Genomic DNA, 27,391 nt, shown 5'->3' with positions numbered 1-27,391 from the left:
AATAAATAAGTAAATATGATAAATACAAAATAAAACCCAAAATAAAATGAATAAAAAACCTACAATCGAGCTTAGATCAAGCTCCAATCAATGAAAAGTCCTAGACAAAATAGGGTATCTACAAATGGTTTAAAGTAAGCAAAAAAAAAAAAAAAAAACTAGAATTCAAAGATAATATTTGTAGCTTCAAGTAGGTAGTCATTTGTACTTAAATGTGTCATCATTAAAAGTTTTACAAGGATTATAAAGTAAGGAAGGTTAAGTTTATATTATGTAAGGACATTTGATGATTTTAGTAAAGTGAAAAAAGTTCAATAAAAAGAATCTTGCCACCTTTAATATCTAGTGTACATAATGAATCTATGTTGAGAAAATATGTTCTTCACACAAGATGTGTAGTTTGATATGAGTATTTAGAAATTCAAGATGATATAGGCATTAGCATATCCAAAATATCTTATTTGAATAGTTGATTGGAAAAAATAAGCTTTGAGGCAAAATGATTACTTTAGTAAAAGTTCAATGAAATAATCATATGGCAAGAGAAGTAATTTGAGAAATTGAGGAATAACATATGAAAGTAAATCAAGTTTTAAGGATGAAACTTTTTATAAAAAGGAGAGAATGTAATAGCCCATCTCAAATGATAATTGGGCAAGATTACTACCAAAGTCCATTAGTTTATTTAAGAGATTAATTACTAAAGAAAAAAGTGACTGAGGTATTTTAAGAGAGAAAACCTAGCTATTGTGAAATAGAAAAGAAAATGAGAGTTTTTTTTTTTTTTTTATCTTCCTTAGGGTTAGAGAGCATAAAAATCAAGGTAGAGATTCAAAATTAGATGCTATAATCAAGTTAATCTCCTAAATGTGAGTATATGTCCTCTTTTTATTTAAGAAAAATACTATATTAGTTACTATTATTTGGAGTTGAAGTTACGAGAGAAAAATCAAGAAAATTATGAAATTTTCATTAATCTTCATGATCCATTTGAGTAAATTATTGGGCTTTGTTTACTTTATCTCACTAAGATTTAATGATGATTTTTTAGCAGATTTTAAAAGTTGAAAGTAGGGATTTCAGTTTTTAAAAATTGAAGGAAAATTTTTGTTTCTGGATGAAATGCTATTATCTACAATAGTGAATTAAAATGATATTCTTTATTAATGGATAAAATATTAGTATGATTATTATATTCCATTGGAAAGGTTGTTGAATCTACTTTTCAATGAAACAAACAAAAGTCAATTCTAAGTTTTCTATAAAGAGTAGTCTAATTTTAACTTAAAGATGTATAGGCTACCTAGCAATAGTAGCAAGGAAGAATTACGAAAATTCTTTTAATTTTTATACAATGAATTACAAACTGAGCAATACATGTTTGGAAAGCTTATTGAATCTACTTCCTAATGAAATAAGCATAACTAAATTTTGAGTCTCTTATGAATAAATATATAATTTTGATTAGAAAGTATATATGTTATCCGGCATTAGCATATGATGTGGATTGCAAAAATTACTACAATTAATGTACAAGGAATTAAAAGGTGGGCCATATATGGTTAGAAAACTTATTGAGTCTTGTTTCTAATGCACTAAAAAGATCCTAATTCCATGTGGTAAATCTCGAGATAGAGTCATTTTAGTGAAAGGAGCTCAGGTTACCAATATTAGTTAGTTAAGTTAACTTTGTATAATTTAGTTGTTTTTAGTATAAATGGTCTTAAAAAGGGTTAATTAATTTCTAATATGTTGAAACGATCTTATACAGGCCATTAATTATTTTGGGGGAAAAACTAAGTGGATTGAAAGAAGGTAAGTAGAATCTCATACATTTTGCTTGTTTTCGAACCTCTGTGTGTACATATATATATGTTTCTAAATGAGTGAAAGCTTTATTTCTTTATTTTCAATATATGAAAATAAGATAAAGCTTATGATTATTTTGCGTTTTGCTATATAAATGATGAATCATGCTTATGAATGAAATGAAAAATTGATTTATGTTTAAAAAATAATTTTATGATAGCTACGAATTTACATCTCTGGGAAATGGGATCATTGATATCAGAACTAGTTTTATGACCCTAACTAATGGGTTATAGTAATGAGCATAGTCATGATCATACGACCTTACTAACAGGTTATAATAGTTAGCATAAGGCCCTAGCTAGCATGTTATAATAGCTAGTAATAATCATAAAGATAAAATTATCGATACAGCCAATGTCACAAGTTATGGCACTAACCTTAGCTAATGATAAACTAATAATAATGATGATTTGTGATGATGAATTTATGATTTTAAAGAATGGTCCATAATTTGTATAAATATTGACTATAAAAAGAATTGGTGATGATTTATGATGATTTTTAAAGAGTGATTAGTGGTTTGGTTTGATTACAATGTTTGAATGATAACATATGTTGTAATGATTTATGAATTGACATGTTTTGCTATTGAATTATAATTTGACAAATATTTTAAATGATCTATATGGTATGTATAAAAATGATACTTAATTTGATAAGGTGTGTAAGCCTATATTTGCTGAGTTATGGCTTGCTCATTCTCCTTTTATTTTTTCTTTACAAATGAGTAAGTAAAAAATTTGTTTAATCTTATGAAAAGCTAGAAGATCAAATGAGAAAGATTACTAATCATCAAAGACATTATTGCCAATGAAATCTTATGAAATGGTTTTGTATTTTTATTAGTTTACATTTGGATGTAAGGAGATTTATCATCAGTTTATTGAAAAATTTTAGAATGATTAAGAAAAAAAGCTTCATATTACTTTAGAGTTTTTACTTCAAGGTAATAGGATCGAGTTACGTCTTGGCATCAGAGTGTGACAAAAATATTTTAAAAAATAACAAACCAAAACGTTACATGGCATTTTTATAAACTAATCAATATTTGACAAGTTGTAGAATAAAGGCATATCAGCCACTAAAATTTTGTTGACAAGTTTAGCATTTGATGTGGCATTTTTTAAGTAAATTCAAAATAATGCAGTGGCCAAATATGCCATCTGAACACCTAGTTGGCCAATCAGAAAATTCGAACCAGTAGAAATGCATTAACAATTGTTGGGAAAGAAATGACTAGCAACTATACCACCAAAAATCTAGCATGAAATCAGTGAAGGATCGATTATTGACTTATGCAAATAGCTCTCAATTTGTTGAAGCTTAGGACAAAATTAAAAGTTTTAGTTGATTATTGATCTAAATTTAAAATAATCCAAATGTAAAATGATTTTATTTTTTTAACTTAAAATTATTTAACCTAAAACAATTTAATTAAAATTCAAATCGATTTGATTTGTCTATTTACTGCTATAATTATAAACTAATAAAAGAATGAAAAAGGAAAAACAAAGTGGCCTACAGGTTTAAGTACTCACCAAAGTCCAATCTTGATTGGCTAACAAGGAAGACCAACTTAAATTTGTTTTAAGACTTTGAACCACACCTATATAACTTAACTTGTAACCTATCATGGAAATAACAATTTGGCCCTTTTAATTTTAGGTTAATTGCTTGATATGTGTTCAAAAAGATGACAATACCCTTTTATGTAAATGACAAAATATCCCTTTTATAAATGTCAAACATCTATAATGCTCTTTTATGTCTTAAATAATGAAAATGCCTTTCTTCTAAAGAATAAATTACTATAATACCCTTATGTTATAATTACGAAAAATGCCTTTCATACCATAATGGGTTAAAATTACTATAATATCCTTTATACTATAATTATGAAAGTGTCCATACTACCATGATTGAACAAAATTACTATAATGTCCTTATCATAATCATGAAAATTCTTTCATACCAAAGTTGATCAAAATAACTGTAATGCTCTTACTATAATCTTAAAAAAAATGTCCTTATGATTGTTTCATAAAAAGTTTACATGTGACATTTTAGTTGAAAATTACAATAAAAGCTCTTTTAATTTACATATTAAAATTTAATATAATAATATAAAATTAATCACGTATTAAGTTACTAAAATACTCTTGCTATCATTTCTTAGAAATTTTGTGAGGCATTTTATTTGAAAATTGTTATAATACTTTTATTAAATTACATATATTAAATTTTAACATAATATAAAATTAGCTACATATTAAATCACTAATCTCATTAAGATTACCAAAATGCCCTAATGGTTTTCTGATTAAAAGTTGACACGTTTCTTAAATGATTATCTCTCTTATAGAAATGCCTTTCTTACTATAAATGGTTAAAATTATGATAATGCTCTTCCAACTATAATTTGGCAAAATTATTGACACCTTTAGTGCCATAATTATGAAAATGCTCCTTCTACCATAATTTGTCAAAATTACTATAATGCCTCTCCTATCATATTTTACCAAAATTACTATAATACCCCACCAATCATAATTAACCAAAATTACTATAATACCTCATATCATAATTACAAAAAGACCCTTATAATTGCTTCATAGGAAAGTGGCATATGACATTTTTAAAAAAATTTACTATAATGCTCCTATTAAAATATGTATTAAAATAATTATAAATATATTCAACATAACAAAAAATTGATAAATAATAATAATAAATTTTGACAAAAAATAATTCAACTCTATGTAGGATAATTATTTCTAATACAATATATAATATAAACATGCCTTTATTTCATGCACTGTGCAATCCAATAATATAATTTGTGGTGGTTTCTTTCACATGAGTTAGAGATAAGGTAAGCAGTTGGTCAATTTGAGTTTAAAAAATAAAAATCGAATTAATTTATTTTTTAAATGAATAATTAAAATCAATTGATCTATTTTCAATATCTAAAAATAATCAAATAAAAAAAGTTGGTCGATTTCGATTGAAAAACTAAATTTGTCCACATTCTTTTTTTATTAATTTTTATTCAATAAAGTTCAAACTCAAGTATCAAGTTTTAACAATTCAAATTCAATGACTAAACTTAATAATTTTAAAAACATTCTGTAAGAAAAGGATAAGTAAAAATACAAGTATATTTTTTAATCAAAATAAATTCAACAACAAATTATTAAAAGTATTCATTTAACTTTAAAATATAAATAAAATAATATATATGTAAAAGTATTCCTCCACTTTTTTGGGTAGGAAATATCATATTTGTGTTTTTTCAAAATATAAATAAAATATTTTATATATCTATATTATATAACATATTCAAAATTTTATTAAAAATGATCAATTAATTCAATCGATTTAATTATTAATTTTGATTATTAATTTTAGATATAAAAATCAATTGAATTAATTGATTAAACCACTTCCTTTAATCGATGTTATCGAAACCAAACAAACTAAATTGATTTGATGGAATTCAAATAGATCGATTCAAGTCATCAGAACTAACTTCTACTCACCCTAGTTGGAGTAAACACATCAAGCGAACGCAAAGCTTTCGCATCAGAGGCCAGCCCGCCTCATTGGCAAACCCTTCTCTTTCTTTCATCATTTCGAAATCAAAATTCACTAAGGTCCCATATGATCCAACTTACTACAACCATAATTTTTAAATTTTCCTCTTAATATTTTGCCAAAACCCCTAATCACAATTAAAAGGGTGTGACCAAAAACAGACATAAATCAGGCAGCTTGATTTATAGGGAATATTATAACCCAACATGTTTTAGTCATATTCAAGAGGAGGATTGCTATGAGAACTCAACTCAAACATTGAGAAGCTGCTCTTACTCAGTGGATGCCTTAACATCAGCTATTGCTGGTGATGTTGGTGTTGGTGAGTGAGTAGCATCATTTTCCATCTTCTTTAGGTTTTGCTGATGGTACACTTGCCTCAATCTCTCTATTTCTCTCTTCAGTGCTTCTTGATGAGCTGAAGTTTTCCACAAGTCAGCAAGATTTAGTTTATATATAAAATAATATATACAATTATTCACTTGCACGTATATTTCAGAGTATTGAAAAACTAGAAAACAAGAAGCTTGATTAACTATCATGCGTTTGCCTGCCTAGAAGCTGAAAGCAAACCCTCTACCCATTCAAATTTGTAGTAAATATTCTAATAATTGGATAGTTAAGCTTGGTTATCTTCCATGTTATTGAAACTTGAATATTAGTGTCAGATACAATCACGTGTCCAATACAAGTACATTCAATTTTTACGATTTTTTTTTTTTTACATATTTGGAAGGTGACCATGCTCATCAGATCGAATATGTGTAGAATACGAGTCCTCTACGAAAAATGAAGAATGAAAATAATATAGGTTATTTATGTTTAACCTACATTAGTGGTCTCCCCAAATAAATAGGCAAGAAATATTAAATTTGACATCTCTTGGGGTATCATCTAACAAGTCTCATCCAATTTAAGGAACTTTATTACGGATGACTGATCCTCACATTGGTCATTAATATTTTAATCAAGCTCAATTAAAATCTGAATTCAGAAAGGTGTTCAAGATTTTAATTATGATTGATCCCCACATTGGTTAACCACCACATGAAAAGCTTTTGGCCATTTACTCACTTTATGTTATCTACTCACTGCTCTAAGAAAGCCGTACGTTTCTGCAACGGTTTGTAAACCGTACATTAAAGAACAATCATGTGGCATGTAATCTGTTTCAGCTATAGCAATGGAGTATATGTATGTTTGTATAGTTACCATCTTTGAATATTTTGTCTTGCGCCAGTGCTGCAATTCTTTGCTTGAGAGCACTGTTGTCGACATTTAGAAGCAAACGGTGGTGGTCTAGAAATGCAACTCGCGGCGACAGCACCGAAACTTGAGCCTTAATTATATATCCAAAAAAGAAAGGAAAAGAAACTTAAGCCTTAATTGGATTTCGGGAACAAATTAATTAATGCTTTGTTTTCGATGGTGATAGTTTTTTTCTGTAATTAAAGAATTCAAGCTCACACCTGTAATGAGGTGACACTGCGTTCAAGCTCTGAAATGTAGTGTAGCTTCCTCACCCGTGATCTTTGTGCAGATTGTCTGTTAGCCAGGATCCTATAATCCAACACCAGAAACAATAATTATTCAGAAATAGTTGAGAATGCATGATCAATAATTCTTCATGCTTTTCTAAATATTTTCCATTTTGATAAATTAAATTGACACACATATATATATTACAAAATGGAATTGAAATGTGGGTGCACGATTACCTCTTGACCCTCTTGGGATCAATTATTTGGTCGGTAGAAGCGTCTGTGGTGGCTGCTGCTTCTTGGGGTTCCGTTTTGTGTTGGCTTTGAACCTCCTCCGATTCCTTCCTAATCGTATCTATCTGCTGCTTCTGATCCTCATTAATGCTGTTGTGGTCAGAAGGCGTGGAAGGTTTTGAAGAAGATACCGTGGGGACCACTGCATTTGGCATATCATCCGGGAACATGGACATGAATTGTTCATCATCAAATTTATCGAACTCATGGTTACTACTAGTTCCGGTCCCCGGAGGTGCATTCGAGCCTCCACGGCATTCTTCAAGCATTGGCGCTTCAAGGAATGCAATGGAGTCGCTGATGGAACGCCTGTGGGTTTCGCGTCTTGCCGAAGAAAAGTCCAGGAATTCGTCCACCCAACAGAGGTCACTTTGGTGCTGGGTGCTGGTGCTAGTGCCGCCATTGGGTTGAAATGCAGCCACTGCCGCTGGCATCCTTTGGTGGATCATGTCGGGCCAATTCGGTGTCATATTTGGGATTTTTAGAGGTAGTTGTGCCGTTCAACTATAATGATATTTCAATCCAATATTGACACCAAAAGTATGTGAACATCAGCAGCACCACCACCAAGTTTGTAATTAACTAAGGAAAAAGGCAGCTAAAGTAATTAGCAATCAAACCAAAGGGGAGTACCTAGGTAGCTAGCAAAGCTTGTTGGTATACGGCAGAAGTAGCTGGTGGGAATGTCAAGACAGAAGTCATGTGATACAACATCCAGCAGCAGCAGGAGGAGGCAGGATTAGGACGAGAATCATGATCAAAATAAAAGCACAGTAATAGTTGTTGGAGTATTTCTTTTCTCATGGCCTATCAAAATCGATCCTAGCCTACTATTAAATCTCACTCTTAGTTAGGCAATGTGCAATGGGGTCACATCACATGGGGAGAGATTGGACAGCTATGCACAGCTGGGTAGAGGCTGGGTCTCAACGGTACTACTGGACAGTTGCCAGTAGTTTAATAACTAAAGCCACCACGTGCCCTTGTGACCCTTCCTTTAGTGGCACTGGATGCTTATTACCATATTTACATTCCAATTCAAAGGCTGTTTTCCCATGCATGCGCCACCACCCAAACCCACTTTCAGATCTTAATTGACCATTCAATTCCATTAATACGACTTGTAAAGGAGCTAAATTATTTATCATAACTCCAACTTATTTCATAACCAAAACCTCTTAATTAAGCTTCTGACTATCCGCATTCAAATTTAATTACGTTTATTATACTTACTATATAGTATGCAACTTATATATTCATGTATAGGGGTGTAAACGAGCCGACCGAGCCGAATAGTGAGAAGCCCGAGCTCGAGCTCGACTCATAACTCGGGATTCGATACTCGGCTCGAGCTCAATCGAATTTTATTTTTCAAGCTCGAGCTCGATTCGTGATCGAATTCGAGCTACTCGAACTCGTTCGATTAAGCTCGATTAATATGTAAAAATAAACTCGATTCGTATACTCGATAAGAATTCGATTATTCATGCTCGAATTCAAACTCGAACTCGGACTCGAAATATTTTATTAATTAAAATAATAAAAATATATTTAAATATAAAAGCTCGATTAGGCTCGCGAGCTACTCGAGTCAGATATAAGAATACTCGAATTCGGCTCGATCAATAAGTCGAGTTACTCGAGCTCGAGCTCGACTCGACAATAATCAAACCGAATTCGAATTTTTTTCGAATCGAACCCGAATAACTTGCGAGTACTAATGTATCATTTACACCCCTATTCATGTACATACCACTACAAGTTTGTTCAATTATATTTATTGGTTATTGATTTGATTTATTTATTGAAATTTTTTATGTTTATTAAAAATGGTTTGATTGTGAAATAATTTTTATTGATAAATGTAGTTCATAAAAAAAAAAATAGCGCTACTAAGTGAAAAGAGAAAATGTAATCAATTCAAGCCGTAAGAATACAGTAATGGAAGAGAGGACAGTTGGGGAATGGGGGCGGGATTTTGGTGATATGAGCTGGGAAAGGAAAGAGGGATTTGTTTGTATGGATGATGTCAGGCCAATCCATTTGTATAGTTAGCATGCACTCAGCTTTCTTTGCGTTGTCTCCAAACCATATCCACATGTAGGGTATGTGTTTCGTTCATTTCTCCCATCAATTGCTGCCTGCTTCTTGGCACCTTCCCTTGCCGTTAGCTTGCAAATATATGTTGTTCTTTTTTTTCTTTTTAATCCAAGTGTGGGTCTGGATTAATAGCGGACACTAATCATGATAAGAGAGATGGTTTTACAATATAATATATACATATAATTTGCCGGCTTCCTTCTCAAGAAAGTAGTGCCTGACGGTAATTAGAGCATCTCAACATTATTTATTTATTTATTTGCATGTGGTGACTTTGTTCTCGAGTTTTTATATACCATCCATAATATTAATTTTGTAAAGATTAAAAGAAGTTAGGGTATCTACATGACACCCATTTTCTCATCCAAATTTACCTATTTCCTTTTTTTATTGTTTCTTATTACTCTTTACATTTTATTTGTTTTATATTTAATTTTTTATTAGAAATATTTTATAAAAAAAAGGTCAATAGAGGTAGGAGTTTTGATTTGTTCAAATACAATCAATGCATTTTTTAAAAAATTGAGATTGTGTCGAGATTTTATTTTAATCCAAAAATTGATGTAAGGTTGAAAATGGGTTTAGAGTATTTCGTCTTACTCATGATATATACAAAAATATTTTTTATTATTTTTTAATTTTATATTTATATGTGTATTATATTAATAAAGTTATTATTTAATACTTTAATATAATAAATTCACATGGCACCATGTTTTAGTTTATTTTCTTTTTTTCCATTTTTTATTTTTTTAGTTGTTAACCTTTTTAATTAAATAAATTTTATAAAAAAATTCATGAGGGTAGGGATAACAAAATAACCCATATCCAATGGATTTTGATTCAGATTCAATATGTACGATTTTTTTTTTAATTCAAGATTGGGTCAAAATTTTTTTTTTCAAAATTAGGCTCAAGTTAGAGTCAATGGTGTTAGAGGTATCAAACAACCCCTATCTGATGATTTCGACCCAATGATACAATAAGGACCATTTTTTAAAATCAAAATTGGGTCAAGGTAGAATGACTTATCTTTTTAAAATCGAGGTTGAATTGAAGGCGAGTTTAGGATACTTTATCCCACATGTTTCATCCCAACTCAAGGTATAAATAAAAGTATGTATTTTATTATTTATTTTATTTATGTATATTATATTAATAAAATTATTATTTAATACATTGATTTAATAAAATTTTGATATATAATTAAGATATAATTTATACATGAATATTATACTATTAAATTGATTTTTAGTCAAGTCAAGTAGGGAGCAAGTTTTACATATAGATGTCGAGTCACGGTTGATATGAAAATTAATAATCCAATATCAGATTGGAGTTGGGTTGAATATAAACATGCCCTTACTTAATCCATTACTATCTCTAAATAGAGGTATCCATGTGGTAGCCCTATTTAGCTTCTTTTCAATTTTTTTTCCTTTTTGTTTGCTCTTTTCTTTTGTTTATTTTAGTTTTTTTAAAATTATCTATTTTAATATTTATAATTATTTTAAAACAATAAATTTGAAAAAATGGATTTGTATTTGATTTCTTATACAAGTTACGGGAATAAAATGCATACATTATCCATAAATTAGTTGATAAATTTTCACTAAAAATTGCTTTTATTCAAAAATTATAAATGAAATTATAAACTAATTTATTAAATTTAATATTATTAAGTACAAATAAAAAAATTAAATCCAAAGCAAAGCATAAGCGAACATGTTGTTATTCCTATATATAAATTTTGTTTATGTGTAGATGAGCAAGAAATGCCACATGTCATCCTTCTTTCCTCTTTTTTTTTTATTTTTTTTTAAATTGTATATTTTGTATATTTTTATATTTAATAATTATTTTTAGCTTTAATTTTTTAAAGGTGCGACCCACTTTATATGAGATTTTTACCTTTACTTTTGCTTTTTGTTTTTGTTTTTTTAAGTTTTTAATTATTATTTAGATTTAAAATTTTTTTTGTATGAGACCCACTTTATATCAAGAGTATACCACCTTTTTTTACTTTTTTATTGTTATTCTTTTTTTATATATTTAATAAATATTTTAAAGATTTTACATTTCATTTATGTTTGAGATGCACTTAATATCAAGGGTATGCCACATATTTGCATTTTTTTACCTTTATTCCTTTTTTTATTATTTTTCTTTTTTTAATCCCCTTGATACCAAGAGTATGTTGCATTTCAAGTTATTCGCTTCTTTTTTTCTTTTTTTCTTTTTTTTTTCATCTTTTTTTTGTAGTATTTAATTATTTTATTTTTTTCATATAAAGTCCGTTTGATATTATTGATTAAAATACATTTTTTTCTTTTTTTCAATTTGATAATTTTTTAAGAAAATGATGATATAGTGGTGTCAACATCATATTCAAATTTAACTTTTTTTCTTTTTTGTCTTTTAAAATCTATGATATAAATTTTACAAAAAGAGCTCATTATTACTAATATCGAATGACAACTCAACTTTCTTCATTTTTTTTCTTTTCTTCTCTTCATCTTTCTTTTTTAGTTTTTTCTTCCTTTCTTTTTTAATTTGGTCTTTTTTTGGCAAAAACCACTTGATGGATAAACAAGACACCATCATTCTTTTTTTGCCTTTTCACTTTTTTATTTTTTAATTAGATAAATTTTATAACAAAATAATCGATAAATAAATTTTAAAAAAATACCAATTAAGGTGTGGATAATAAAACAACTTGTATCTAATGGGTTTCGATTCGTCCAATTCCAATAGGTTCATTTTTTAAATTTGTGATCAGATTGAGTATTTTTTCCAAATTCAGGGTTAGATCAGATGCGAATTTATGGTGTTTCATCCTACCTAAGTAAATATAAATATATCTTTCATTATTCATTTAATTATATATATATGTATTATATTAATTAAATTATTATTTAATACCTTAATTAATAAATTCACATGCCATTCAATTTGACTTTCTTTTCTGTTTTCCACTATTTTCTTTTTTTAAATTAGATAAATTTTATAAGAAAAAAGTCAATTAAAGCAGAGATGACAAAACAACTTATATCCCATAGGTTTTCATTTGCCCAATTATTATATGAGTATTTTTAAAAAATTAGGATCACGTCAAGGTTTTTCTTTCTTTAAAATCAAGATTAAGGCTTTTCATTTTACTCTAAGTATATGTATAAAATTATTTTTTAATTATTTTATTTTATTATATATATATGTATTGTTCTAATAAAATAATTATTTAATATATTAATATATTAAAAATATTATATTTATATGTAATTAAGTGAATCTATCAATCTATCTAGTATATAAATTTTATTTATTTTTAGTTTTGTTTCACATCATTTAAGGTGTCAACTTGACACCTTTTTTTTTCTTTTTTGTCAACTTTTTTTTTTACTTTTTAAACTTAAATAAATTTATAACACCTTATTCAATAACCATTTGGGAGATTTTTCTTAGTCTTTTCTTAGTTGCCTTCCTACATTTGAGATTTATTACACTCAATCAAAGTCTTAATTTTTACAACTATTTTGCATATTTTTCCCCTTAAGCTAAGTAGAGTGTTTTTAGCTTTGTAATAAACTTGCATGGAGGCTTAAAGAGGAGAAAGAAAATGGGTGTGGTTTCAAGGCTGAAATGGGGTTCATTGGGAGCTTGTATTTTATTGGATTTTTATTGGCTTAGTTGGCATTTTAAAGGCATCTCATTTGTTGAAATTAAACTCCAAAGATCACTAAGAAGTGGCACTTAAAATTGGAGAAGCAAAGGAGTGGTGGCAACTGCACAACAAGTGAATTGCATGGGAGCTTGTTGGTGGTTCAAGTGTGAACACAAGGGAAGGCCAATGGTTGCTTAATGATGTGGCATTTTAAAGGCTTCTAATTGGTGCAATTTAAGAAATTTCTTCAAAAACAAGCTCTAATATCTTATGTTCTTTACACATATGCATCTACTCAATCTTTAATTCATGCTTATAACTTAAGTAAAAAGAACGTAAAACATTTCATCACATTTCAATTCAAAGATAGAATAGAATTCATACATTCACTTTCTCTTTCCCTCATCAAAAGGTCTTTTAAGCTTGTAATGTAAGGTTTAGGTCAAAGTAGGGAAAAGGAAATTTTAGGCTTAAAACCCGTAACTTACTTTCTTTGAAATTTCTTGGACTTTGATTTGAACAATTGAGATGAATGACATGAATGAATGACCCATAAAATCTATCCCCCAAATGACATGGTAATAAGATTTTATGGGACATGAATGACATGAATGAATGACATGGTAATAAGATGACATGAATGACCCATAAAATCTATCCCCCAAATGTCAAAGATTTTGACCTCTAAAACACTATTGAGGGGCATCTCTTATCTCTTGTCTCTTAGTCAAGTTTCTAACTCTTTGACATCTATCACACTAATCACCAAATCTATATGCATCTTTAAACAAGGTAGGCCAATAGAAACCACATTTTGATACCTTTGCTACAATTCTATCCCCTTTATAGGGCCTTTCATAGTGCTTCCTATAGTGCCTTCCATATTATGAGGTATGGCATTGTTGCAAAATGCTTTCCATTTCCTTTTTAAGGATACACTTTCTTAATACCTAGTCTTTACATTGCTTAAACAAGAAAATTTCATCCTAAATATAGTATTTAACATCAAGTAATAATTGTTTCTTTTACTGATAATTTAAATTAGGTGGGAGGACATTACTTACAAGATAATTTACCAAGTCAACATACCATGGTAGTCTTTGAATGGCTAAGAGTTGTTCATCTGGGAAGAATTTTTAAAGAGTCTCATCATCATTTCTCTTTTTATTCTTGACAAATAATTTGCTAAATGGTTTTCACAACCTTTTTTCTCCTTTATTTCCAAATCAAACTCTTATAATAATAAAACCCATATGATCAATCGTGGTTTCGTATCCTTTCTTGTGATCACATACTTAATAATTGTTATGGCATAATTGAGCTGGGCATAATTAAAAGTCTTACTTGTATAGTGGATAAGGTGAAAAGCCTTGTCTTTTTGTTGCCCTAGTACAGCCCTTACTACAAAATCACTTGCATCACATAATAGTTCAAAGGGTTGTTTTCGATCAAGCTATGAGAGAATAAGTGCACTGATCAACTTATCTTTTAGAGTCTAAAATACCCTTGTACAATCTTGGATGAACGCAAACTTGGCATCTTTTTCCAATAGTTGGCATATTGGTTTTGAGATATTGGAGAAATCATGGATTAATCTCGCATGTCCCTAGAAACTTTTAATCTCTTTGACTGAAATTGATATAGGTAATCTTTCAATCATGTCTATTTTAGCTCAATCGACCTCTATCCCTTTTGCAGAAACTTTATGCCCAAGTATAATCTTTTCTTGTACCATGAAATGACATTTCTTCTAATTTTAGACTAGCCTAGTTTCTTCGTATATTTGAAGTACCTTAGACAAATTAGCAAGACATAGTTTAAAATTATCACAAAAAGCTAAAAAGTCATCCATAAATACCTCTAAAATTTTTTTCACCATGTTTGAGAAGATTGCTATCATACATCATTGGAACATTGTAAAAGCATTGCATAAGCCAAAAAACATTATTCTGAAGGTGAAAGTGCCATATAGACAAGTGAAAGTGGTCTTTACTTGGTCTTAAAGGGCTATGGGTATTTGATTACAGCCAAAGTACCCATCGAGTAAATAGTAATACTTGTTCCTGCCAACCTATCAAGCATTTCATCTACAAAAGGTAGGGAAAAATGATTCTTGCGAATGGCTTTATTTAACTTCCTATAATCAATGCAAACCCTTCATCTAGTTATAGTTCAAGTAAGGATCAACTCATCATGCTTCCCTTCTTTGGTACACATTGAACATGAGCTATTTGAAATAGGATAAATAATGCTAGCATCTAGCCACTTTATAACTTCTTTCTTGACCATTTTTTTTATTGCAGGATTTAAATGCCTTTACTATTCAATTATTGCTTTGTGATCATCTTCTAGCAAGATCTTATGCACGCATATGATAGGGTTGATACCTTTGATATCTACTATTAACCAAGCAAATACCTTTTTATACTTCTTCAATACTTCTAGCAACTTTTCATTTATCTCTTAGCTTAAAGCTAAAGAGATAACAACTAAAAGGGTGGATGCTTCACCAAGGATTGCATACCTTAAGTGGGACAGCAAAGGTTTTAATTCCATAACTAAGGGCTCTTTAATAGATGACTTAAGCATTGTTTCCACCTTGTAGTCTATTTCTGCACTTGTTATTATGACTTTAACTGCCTTATGATTTGTTCGAACATCTTTAGATACCTTCATGTGAAAAATCTCCTTTTGATCATGCATACTTATTATTAGTTCCCTTTTTTACATATCAATTATGGCTTTTCCCATTCTTAATAAGGATTTCCCTAATATAATTAGCACTTTGAGCCCTTTTATCAATTTTTAAGACTACTAAATCAGTTAGGAACATTAGCCTTCCTACCCAGACTATTAAATTTTCAACTATACCCTCAAGTTGTTTAATAGATCCGTTAGCCAATTATATTGTTGTTATGGTTGGTTTGAGTTTTCCTTCTACCAGTTTTTTGAAAACAGATAAAGGCATTCCATTAATACTTGCACTAATGTCACATAATGCTTTATCAAAATATTGATTATCAATAATACAAGGAATAGTAACACTCCTTAGATCACTAAGTTTTGATGGTATCCCTTTTTATATGATAGTACTACACTTTTGAGCCATCACCACTATTTCATGATCCTCTCATCTTTTTTTATTGGATAATATTCCCTTTAAGAACTTAGCTTACTTAGGCATACATTTTATGGCTTTAGCAAAAAGAATACTTGTAAATTTTTAAAGAGTTTAACAAATTTTGCAAATTGCCTTTCTTTTAGCATTTGAAATCTTTGTGGAAATGGAATTTTTGGATCAATCAGCATTAAAGAAGCTTAAAATGGGTATTTGTCACTTTCTAAACTTACCTCTAACAACTTAGAGGTCATTCTTTAAGCAAGTGGTTTATTAGGTAAAGTTTTTCCTTAAAGTTATAGCCACTACCTCTTTTAGTTATTTAATAAGATCCTTAGCCAACGTGGTAACTTACGATTTTATATTTTTAATGGAATTGGCTTGATCTTGTAAGGTAGCTTATTGGTGCATTATGGTTTTAAAGATAGGTAACTTCTTATGATGTTCAACATGTTGAATAGTTTCTATCTTAAGCTGACACTCATCAATGGAATAGGGTCTTCATAGATATCACAAGAAACAAAAAGACTTTAGATTGTAATCAAATGATTGGTTTGAAGTTGGCCTCCTAGAGCTTTTACCTTTTTGGTTAAGGCTAACTGGGAGTTTATAAAGGAAATTGCATCAATTTCAAATAAACCTATAAATTTTTTAACTTATCTTTCTCTCCATGCTCCATTGGTAGTTGTTAGTGGCTATCTCTTTAATTAGTTCATTGGTTTTCTCAAGAGTCTTACTCATAATTGTCTCTCCAATAATTGGGTCCATCTATCACAACATGGGATGACTTGGTACAAAAAATTTTGGTAAAATTCTTTCCACCAGCTAAAACAGTCAAGCTTAGGAATGAAATCTCCATATTCATGCAAATAGATGGTGAAACATTATATGATGCATGGGAAAGATTTAAGGAGTTGCTAAGAAAATGCCCACATCATGGATTGCCCAATGTCTTCAAATCTAAATTTTTTACAATGGTTTCACACCAACCATGGAACCACTTTGGACTCATTTACTGAAGGGGCAATTATGAGTAAAATTTTTTAGAAAGCCAATGAACTAATTAAAGAGATGGCCACAACAACTACCAATGGGGCATAGAGAGAAAAGTAAGTAAAAAATTTACTAGTTTATTTGAAATTGATGCAATATCCCCCATAAAACTCCTAATTAGCCCTAACCAAAAATGTAGAAGGTCTAGGAGCCCAACTTCAAGCCAAGCATGTAAATGCAATCCAAAGACCCTTTGTTTCTTATGATATTTATGAAAGGCCCCATTCTATTGATAAGTGTCAACTTAAGATGGAAATAGTTTAACTTATTGAATAGTTTTTATCTTTCCCATGCATTATATAATGTTTCACCCTTTGTTTGCATGAATGTGGTGATTTCATTCCTAAGCTTGACGATTTTAGCTGATGGGAAGAATTTTGCCAAAAATTTTTATACCAAATTATCACATGTTATGATAAAGCTAGGTCGTAATGATGTTAACCAACCTTTCACCTTATCCATAAGAGAAAAAGGAAAAAATCTTAGTCTAATAGCATCATGAGAAGCACTATTATAACAAAAAATATCACATAATTTAAAAAAAGTAGAAAGATAAAGGTTAGGATCTTCGCTTGGTAGTCCTCCAAACTGCATAGAAGTTTGGACCATTTGTATTATTGAAGACTTGATTTCAAAGTTGTTTGCTTGAATGGTTGGCCTTCTAATCGATGGATTCAACCATCAAAATTAGAAATTGCATAATCCCTCAAAGTTCCTTGAGTTCATTATTTGTATTGGCCATTGGTGTTGATGTAGGTGGTGTTGATTATTCTTTTTTTTTTTTCTAAAAGTCCTTTTAATTTCTTGATCAACTGAAGCTAAGTTACACTTTTGGATCTATGCATGTAAAAAAGAAAATATCAAAGAAAGGTAAAAGAAAATAAAAGTAAAAGAGTTTAGATTACAAAAGTTTAAGAAATCCTTATTGATATCGTAAACATTGCTATAATCCTTGACTATGGCACCAAAAACCTTATTAATATTTTTTCTATAGCCTACAAGTGCATAGATCAAGTAATAAAATGAAAGTATTCTAGTATTGTCTCCCAAGGGATTATAGATTGTAAATGTTGGGTAGCTCTCAATTACAAAAGATGAAATCCTAAAATCTTATATCTAAACAAATGGAGCATTAGGGTTCATTGAAAAATTAAGAAAAAGAAATATTGAAAGCTGTTTATGCTTAGATCTTGACTACAACAACTGTCACTTTTGGGAAGTAAAAGAATATAGCCAAAAACTAGATCTAAAAGAATAATAAATGAAATTTTGAAAAGAGAAAAAAAGAAAACTTAGGATTGCCGAATGCTTGTAGCAAAAAAGAGTAGACTTGAAACAATAATTGCATAAAATTAAACTTGTAGAGAATCAAAGAAATGGTAGCCAAAACTTGTATTGCATTTAAATAAATTTAATGAATAAAATATTAGAATAAAAGAATGTAGATGCCAAAACTTGTAAATAGAAAAATAAGAATTGAAAAAAGATCTTGAAAACTGAATACTTCTTGAATTACAAAAAAGAATTTTTAAGAAACAAAGCTATTATTATTGGCAAATTTGTCACTTAAGCCAATAACTTGGCTAAAGTAAAACTAAAGAGTTGATAAAGAAGAAAGAAAGAAGAGTGAAGAAATGAGAGATGATGAAACAAGTTAATAGCCTTACTTATTTTAGGCGTAGATTTGGCCATAGGGGGATAAGTATATAAGAATTACATTTAAATTCAAATACTAAGAGATATGGTTTATCTTCATCTTCAAAGAGCTTTGACCAAGTGGAACTCTTGATCTTGGATATATTTTGGTCGAATGGGGTTCTTGAGACTTCATATTGGCCGTTTGATCATTGCTTGCTTCCATTTTGATTCAAACTTCTAGGAAGGTTTAGCTAAGATAGGATTACAAGATCATGTGTTTGATTTTCATCCAAACTCCTTTAATTTAAATGGCAAGAATCCTTTCGTTATCATAATTCTTCAATAAACACATAAAATAGTCCTTCTTGTATGAAACATCCTTGGCCAAATAGGGTATTGTCCATGTGAGCTTGAAATTGCTTGAAGTACTCTTGGATTTTGTCTTAGCCAAATGGATATGAGAGATTGGTGTCTTTATGCATTTGAATTTCTTTAAGGCTAAGCAAAAAAGTCATAGTAGAATTCAACCTCTTTTGGCCTCATGGGGTAGAGTCCTTGTGCCTTTAGAATTGCATGGAACATTCTTGGAAATTGGATATAGTTAAATAGTGTAAGAGTCCTCCATAGATGCAACTCTTTTCTTGGCCACTTGAACAACTCCTAGTGCAATTAAAATTCTTTAAATTCCCTTATTTTGTAGCATGGTTGCATGGATAGATGGAATTAGAATAATAAGGTTTGGATAAGCTTTGCTCTTATGTGGCCGAATGTGCCTTTGCTTGCATGGATTGCATGTTTTCCTCATCCATAGCTTTAAACCCTAAAAATCACAAAATTGGCATTAAGTCACCAAAAATCAACTAAATTTTAAAATTTGGCCCTAATTTGATATATAAAATCACTATAGTTTTAGGCATTGTCAGTTTTTTTAATACTAGTTTAGCTATGGTTTACTCTTCTTGGATTTCATGTTAATTTCTATTTAGTCATTTTAGAATTAGTTCACATTCTATTTTTACATGTTTAATGCTTTACATTTCATGCTCTATGGATTCAATTTATTGTTTGATGCCTATTAAATTTGTAGCTTTTTAGAAGTCCATTTAGCTTTAAAATTTTGAAAATTTTCATGAATTTGGTTGTTTTAGGATGGCTTAGTTTAGAAGTTATTGGCTCATTTCTTTCTTCTATCTAAGATGGCCAAGATACACAATGACATTACATATTTTCAGCAATTTAAGGCTAAATCTCTTTTTGATGCATGAGAGAGGTATAAGGAGCTTTTAAAGAGGTGACCTCATGATGGCCTACCTAAATGGCTGCAAGTTTTGATTTTTTATAATAGGTTAGTAAGCCAAGCTAGAACCACTATAAATGCTGCTATTGGTGAGCTTTTAATGAGTAAGTCAATTGATGAAGCTTATGATTTGATTGAAGAAATGGTCATGAATAACTATGAATGGGCCAATGAGGTTTATGCTTAAGAAACCTGTTAGGGTATATGAGTTTGATGCACTTAATACTTTGACTTCAAAGTTTTAGCCTTAGCCAAAAAGATTGAGAACTTAGGATCTAACCTTTCTCCTAGTCCTATTAATGCCATTCAAAGTCTTTTTGTTTCTTGTAATAATTATGGGGGGAGTTATTTTTTAGATAGGTGTCCCATTAGAGTAGATCTAGTCCACTATGTTGCTCAACCCAAACAACAATTCAACCCATACTCTAATACCTACAATCCAAGTTAGAAGCAACATCCTAATTTTTCATGGGTTAATAACCAAAGGTAAGCTTTTAATTCTTATAATAGACATGTTAACCCACTTGGTTCCCAACCACCAACACCATAACAATACCTTCCACCTCTATAACCCCAAGAAAAGAAACCATCCTTAGAAGAGATGTTCATATAAATCTTGCAAAACCAAGCAGCATCTATCAAGAACCTTCAAGTGCAAGCAAGTCAACTTGCAAATGCCTTCACAAATTATCCCTAATGAACCTTACCTAGTAATATTGAGCACAACCCAAAATGACAAGGTAAGGAACAAGTAAATACTATTTTTACCCAAGATAAGGATGAGCCGAATAGGGTTTTTGAGAAAGTTCTTTATTTGGAGGAATCCATGGATGATGAAATAAAGAAAGGTCCTAGTGAAAAAGAGGATAGTAAGGAAGAAAAAGTCACAAAGGAAAATACAAAGGAGATAAAGTTTAAATGAAGATAACTTAAAAAATGTCCATAGGAAAGCAAGAAAGGGGCTACAATTTAATCTTTTAAAAAAAGTCAAATAGCCCACTTTGGATGAGTTACTAGAAGAACTGGAGAATGCTACACTTATTCAAAAGTGAAGTACTATGCTTCAAAAGATGTTACCATAAAAGCTTCATAATCCAAGGAGTTTTTCTATTCCTTATTAGATTGGTAATCTTTACTTTGATAAGGCTTTATATGATATTCGAGCATGTGTCACTGGTTGCCCTTATATGTTTTCAGGAAATTAAGGATTGGGAAATTGAAGCCTATGACTTTTTGTTCAAATTTTACTGATAATTCTATTAATCTCCCTTTAGGAACGGTGGAAAATGTGCTTGTGAAAGTGCATAAGTATGCATTCCTAGTTAACTTTCTTGTTATAGATATTGAAAAGGATGAGGACATTCCTATTATCTTAAGAAGGCCATTCTTGGCCACATCTAAAGGTATAATTAATGTTGACAAAAGGGAAGTCACATTGAAATTTCAGAATAGGGAGATTGGTTTTAGATTTAGCAATTTTGATTTGTTTGAGGTTGTGGGAAAGAAAAATAATATGGGTAAAAAAAAGAAGATAAAGGAAAATGTGGCAAATGACAAAGCCCTAAAGCCAAAACCAAGGCCAACCTATTGGAGCCCACAAAAGGAAAAAACCAATGATTATTTTATGGAAAAAAAAGGACTAATCCAGAAGTGATTGAAAAGTTTTGGAAAGAGTTAGTCAAGCTTGACTCTAACTAACGCTACTTGGGAGGCAACCAAGTTTATTAATTTTTAGTTTTGCATATTTACTTTTAGTTTGTTATTTTAATTTTTTTAGGAATAGGTAATGCTTTGGTTTTCTTTGTTTTTGTAGGAATTATGTGCAAGGAGGCTAAGAATGACTCATTAATAGAGGATACAAACAATTATAGTTTTGGCTATTATAACTTTAAGGGAGTATTTTTTTTTCTCTTTTGTGCTTTTATGTTTTATTTTCACACATTGAGGACAATGTGTCATTTAAGTTTGGAAGGAGAGAAAATTTATGCCCAATTTTTCAAATTTTCTATTTTTGAGCTTAAATATTTCATGTTTGGAATCATTACACTTCCCATGATTATTTTCTCATAATCTAATGAGAGTAATTTTGGTTGACATTGAATATAGCTTTTTAGAAAAGATTGAATGCAATGAGGGCATGAGATGAGTTCTAGAATTTGTTTGTTTGTATTTGCAAAATTTCCACATTCTTGAGCACTTAGTCATGATCTTTGAGATGCATGTATGTTTAGGTGAAGTTTATGTAGATGTGGAGTTGCTTTAATCTTTGAAGTTATTTGCTTATTTTAGAATTTGTTTGAGCATCTCTTTAGGTGAAATAATAGACCACACTTAACTAGGGAGATGATTTAGGCCATCTTTGGATGATTTGAGCCTTTTAAGCTAACCTTTATCATGATTAGCCCTAGTTACCCCTTTTGAGCCTAATACATATTCGCTTTTTTTTTTTCACCTATATCAATTGGCTGGCCTTTGTATTATTATCTTTCTTTCTATCTTACCTATGTGCATATGGATCAAATCAAATAAGTATGAGAGCTATGTTACATTAGGAAGGAATGGTAAATTTTGAGAAAGTATTGTGCAAATTCTATTTCAAAAGCAAAAGAAAAGAAAAAGAAAAAGTTAAAAATAGCTTTTCAAAGAAAGAAAAACAAAATGCAAAAGAACAAAAGGAAAAAATTGGTGAAAGAATGAAAAATAGCGAAGTTATTCTAAAAAGAAGAAAAAGTTATTGCTATTTGAAAAGAAAAGAAAGAAGAATTTAAGTTTAAGGGTTTTACAATTTTCTTCAAAGCTCTCGTATTAGACTATAGATCCTAAGTAATGCATGTTTAGGGTTTATGAGACTAAACTTTCCTTGACATGCCTTAACCATAGCATGACATTACAGGCTTAATAAAGACTTATTGATCTATAGTTAAGTTTGTGGCTACATTAGTGGAGATAGTATGTGAAAAGCAAACTTATGAAATTTATGCATGCTATGAGGTGATTTGTTGATTTTATGTTTGCTTAGCTTTAGTTGAATATTTTGCATTGATTTGAGAAAGATTATTCACAATCACATGGAAATTTATGATTGGAATGCAAGCTTATTCTTGAATGAGTTTTGTGCTGGATCTATGCTTATGATTTTCTTTATGCAATTTTTTAGGATTTAAAAGAATTTGATTTGGACTATGTGTTTTGATTTCTAGCATGTAATTTTCTATTATAGCTTAGTTTTATTTTACTTGAGGACAAGCAAAAGTTCAAGTTTAGGGTTTTGATAACTTTATAAAATAGAGTTTTTAGGCTTGTTTTCAATGCTTAATTGATTGATTTTTGCTTAGTTCTTAGTAAAATAATGTTCTTTTTACTCCTAAATGGAATAATTTTCTATTTTATAGGTTTTCTTGAAGAAAAGATTAAATCTTGAAGATTTTTTATAATTCTTGATCAATCTTGATGATTTTTATGCATAAGATGGATGTTTGGGATGTTCTTGGAAATTTTTTATTTTCTTGGAAATCTTGAAGTTAAAAGTATGGGAAAGAAGTTCAAGATTGGTTTTAAGAAGTTTAATGGAGTAGAAAAGTTGCAATCTTGAAGAAAAATGAAGAAAATTCATGCAAGGATTGAAGTAGGAATTTCAGCTATAATGAAGGTCAAAATTGTAATTTCAAGTGATTGCAAGTCTATGGTAGCTTATTTAGGTGCACATGCATGGGATTACTAATGGATGATATGGCATAAAGAGTTTTCGTATTGGTTAAGAAAATCATATGGCTTGATGAGGTTGCAATTGTAATTACTTTTCCTACTTGGATTTGGATTTCCTATGTGGATTAGGATTTGGTATTCTTTTTCCTACTTGGAGTAGGATTGCATGAAGCAATTTAATTTCATTCTTTATGGGCCGTAGTAATGAAGATCTACATGGTTTTAAACTCTAATTTTTCTCTAAGAATTCAAATCAAGTTGTGACTACATGGTGGATTCAAGATTGAAGAATTTGAAGCAACATTCAAGAAGATTGATTCATGTTGGCCGAATGCAATTTCTTGGTATGTGTGCATGATGTGAGTTGCTAGATGATGGATAAGATCTAGAAGTCAAGAATGGTGTAGAAACTTTCTTTGTGAAAAGTTCTAGTTGAAGTTAACTATAAGAGGCATTCTTGAATTAAAGAGTTCAAGTCCAACTAAAACTATGCAAATCTCTCTTGAATTCCCTTGTTGGTCGAACCTGCCTAGAGCATTCTTGTGCTTAAAAATACATGTTTGAGTCTTTAAGAAAATGATTGCTTCTTTTTGTATAGCCTGCAAGTGCACAGATCAAGTAATAAAATGAAACTATTCCAGTATCATTTCCCAAGGGATTAGAGATTGTAATTTTTTGATAGCTCTTAAGTACTAAAGGTGAAATCCTAGACTCTTATATCTAAACAGATGAAACTTTAGGGTTGATTACAAAACCAAGACAAAAGAATATTGAAAAGTAATCTAGGCTTAGATCTTGACTTCACTAACTATCACTGGGAAGTAAAGAGCATAACCAAACTAGATTTAAAAGAATAAGAATTAAAATCTTCAAAATAAAAGGAAACTTGTGATTGCCAACTACTTGTAGTAAAAAAGTGTAGACTTGTAACAATGATTGCATTAAAAGAACATTTAAAAAAAAAAACGATTGGAAGAAAAGATTATGAATGCCAAAAACTTGAAAGTAGAAAATAAAGCTTAAAAAAAAAATAAGAAGAAAAAAAATCTTGAAAAATAAATACTTCTTGAATTAAAGAAAATAATTAAAGAACAATCATGTATTATTGGCAAATTTGTCTCTTAAGCTAATAACCAAAACTAAAGAAAAAGTAAAGAAAAGAAATAAGAAAAGAGAGAAGAAAGGAAAAAAATGAGATGATGAAACAAGTGAGAATTGTCTCCCTATTTATAGAAGGGCTTTCAGCCATAGGGGGTAAGCATTGAAATAATTTAATTTTTATTCAAATACTAAAGATGAAGGCTACCATAATCTTCCAAAAAAGCTTTATCGAATGGGACTCTTCATGCTTGGGAGAGTCATAGCCAAATAGGGGTCTTGGGAAGCAATCTTGGTTGCATATGCTTGCATGATCATCTTGCTACAATCTTGATTCAAAACTCCTTCATCGATTTAGTTACAATGGATTCAAGATAGGATAATTTACATTTTTATCCAAACTCTTAGCATTTAAAGAGATAAGTCCTCATTTAAGTGAAATTCTTCAAAGCTAAGAAAAAAGAGTCCTCCTTGGATGAAACCATCTTTGGTCAAATATATCTAGTGTTCTTGTGAGCTTGAACTTTTTCAATTATGCATTATCTCTTTTGGCCGAATAGATAAAGTCCTTGTACATTTGAAGTTGCATGTAATTCTTATTGGAAAATAGATATGGTCGAATGTGATAAGGCTGTGAGTGTCCTCGTGCTTGCCAAACTATCCAAGTGAGCTTTATCCTTTCTTACAATTTGAGTTGGCCGAATGGTATAGGAGTCCTTCATGGATGCAAATTTCTATCTAAAAGAACCAATGAGGTTTGTCTACTTCATTGTGTTGCATGGCTGAAAGTTCCATTGTTTGCATGGATTGCATGTTTTCTTCATCCAAAGCCTTTAAACCTTAAAATGCAAGAAAATAACATTAAGGCAACAAAAATTTACCAAAATTTAAATTTTATCACCAATTTTAACTAGTAAAATTACTATATTTTTAAGTGCTATCATACCCCCACACTTGAATCTTTGCTTGTTCTCAAGCAAAATCCTTAAATTAACATAACTAAAAATCACTATACATACTTACAAAGTCAAAAATTATATAAAATTCCTTTCATGTACTATCGCATAATATAGGGCTAAATTATAAGCATAGAGTTACAAAAAATTCCTTAAAAAATAAGCTCTTAATATCTTATGTTCTTTACACTTATGAATTTACTCAATCTTTATTTCATGCATATAATTCAAGCAAAAACAATGCAAAATATCTCATCACATTTCAACACAAAGATATAATAGACTTCATATGTTCACTTTCCCCTTATTTCTCCACTAATGTTAGACTTATATACTTTACTCATGATCAAAACATTTTTTTGACTTATAATGTAAGCTTTGGGTCAAGATAGGAAAAAGAAAATTTAGGCTCACAACCCTTAGCTTACTATCTTGAAATTTCATGGACTTTGATTTGAACAATCGAGAGCTTTTTGAAACTTTGAATTTTGAGGCATCACTTTATTCTTTAGTCATGGCATGTTTTTTTTATTTTAGTCATTTTTGGCTTTGGTAGGCTTTAACTTGCATTTGCCATTTTCTTTTTCCTTTCATTCCTTGTACCTCCCTTCCTTCCAAATACATAAAAATGTCCATACTACATAAGTAAGCATAATTGGGTTAGGTAAAAAAAAATGAAGGGATAATAATCAAAAGAAAAAGGCTTATTGGGTTTATTATGTGGTTAAATAAACAAAAAAAAAAGGAATAATATAATAAGCTCAAAATGTAGGTACCTAGATGCATAATTAAAAAGTGCACTCAAAATGCTCAAACAATCAAAAAAACTACCTAGATCATCTCTTAAGTCAAATACAGTCTAGGATTTTACCTTGAGGGTTGAGTAGGTGAATTCTATGGTACTTATTCAAATCTTCAAATTTCATGCAAATCAACATTTCTCAAAATTTCCACAAAAATCATAGCATTTCATTGAAAGAGAATAAAAAAACTTGTGTACAAAACTCATATCCAAAGAGAAACATGCTTAAGAATTCCTTTCAAGTTTCACCACACTCATAATTAACTTCATATCATACTCAAGTCAATCTTGAAAAGTTTATGCAAAATTAACTAAGTGTGCCTATCAATGAAATCTAGCTTGCCAATTTGGTTTGAAAGCAAAAATGGGTTAACAAATTTTCAAAAATCATTTTAAGTTCACAAAGCATTCTTTTGCCCTCTACACTTACTTCAAACATCACAACAAATCAAATCGATTGAAAACAAGGGAAAAAAATACTCTCCAAATTCACTTTAGGATTAAATCTTCTTTTGCATGAGGCATCATCCTTGCATCCATTTCATTATTATCAAAACAAACTCAAAACACAAAAACATCAAAACATACATGTCTTAATAAAAATAAAGAAAACATAAACCATGAAAGTAAAATTTAGGTTGCCTTTCAAATAGAGCTAGTTTTGGTCAAGCTTGACCATAATTAAATCTAACAAAATCATCTTATCCCTTTAGGATGGAGTT

At 29.9% G+C, this 27,391-nt stretch overlaps 1 protein-coding gene and 2 non-coding genes across 3 annotated transcripts; all 3 read right to left on the bottom strand.

Moving 5' to 3' along the window:
• Nucleotides 1-5,303: 5,303 nt before the first annotated feature.
• Nucleotides 5,304-8,129, bottom strand: LOC111292754 (basic leucine zipper 34-like). The gene is made up of 4 exons (XM_022885293.2): nt 7,185-8,129; nt 6,936-7,026; nt 6,679-6,805; nt 5,304-5,884 (listed from the first exon to the last, which is right to left on the bottom strand). Exons 1-4 carry the CDS (start codon nt 7,709-7,711, stop codon nt 5,739-5,741), a joined length of 891 nt encoding a protein of 296 aa, XP_022741028.2. The 5' UTR covers nt 7,712-8,129; the 3' UTR covers nt 5,304-5,738.
• An 8,827-nt stretch (nt 8,130-16,956) lies between these two features.
• On the bottom strand, nt 16,957-17,063 carry LOC149516494 (small nucleolar RNA R71). Its single transcript, XR_016346062.1, has one exon. It is a non-coding gene; the product is annotated as a small nucleolar RNA R71 (small nucleolar RNA).
• A 2,953-nt stretch (nt 17,064-20,016) lies between these two features.
• Nucleotides 20,017-20,120, bottom strand: LOC149516493 (small nucleolar RNA R71). Its single transcript, XR_016346021.1, has one exon. It is a non-coding gene; the product is annotated as a small nucleolar RNA R71 (small nucleolar RNA).
• Between the last annotated feature and the right edge of the window lie 7,271 nt (nt 20,121-27,391).

Source organism: Durio zibethinus, chromosome 10, assembly GCF_047325235.1.
Source record: "Durio zibethinus cultivar Kanyao isolate XHJ-2024 chromosome 10, ASM4732523v1, whole genome shotgun sequence".
Classification (NCBI taxonomy): Eukaryota; Viridiplantae; Streptophyta; class Magnoliopsida; order Malvales; family Malvaceae; genus Durio; species Durio zibethinus.
Note: the sequence above shows the minus strand (reverse complement) of the source record. Positions and strands in the feature narration are given on the sequence as shown.

What these genes read in the sequence shown, in the direction of transcription:
- LOC111292754 (XM_022885293.2), bottom strand. Translation starts at nt 7,711, where the DNA reads ATGACACCGAATTGGCCCGACATGATCCACCAAAGGATGCCAGCGGCA. An exon ending in GATCCCAAGAGGGTCAAGAG is followed by an intron (nt 7,027 to 7,184) that starts GTAATCGTGCAC and finishes GTTGGATTATAG; the next exon opens with GATCCTGGCTAACAGACAAT. An exon ending in AGACAAAATATTCAAAGATG is followed by an intron (nt 5,885 to 6,678) that starts GTAACTATACAA and finishes GGAAAACTTCAG; the next exon opens with CTCATCAAGAAGCACTGAAG.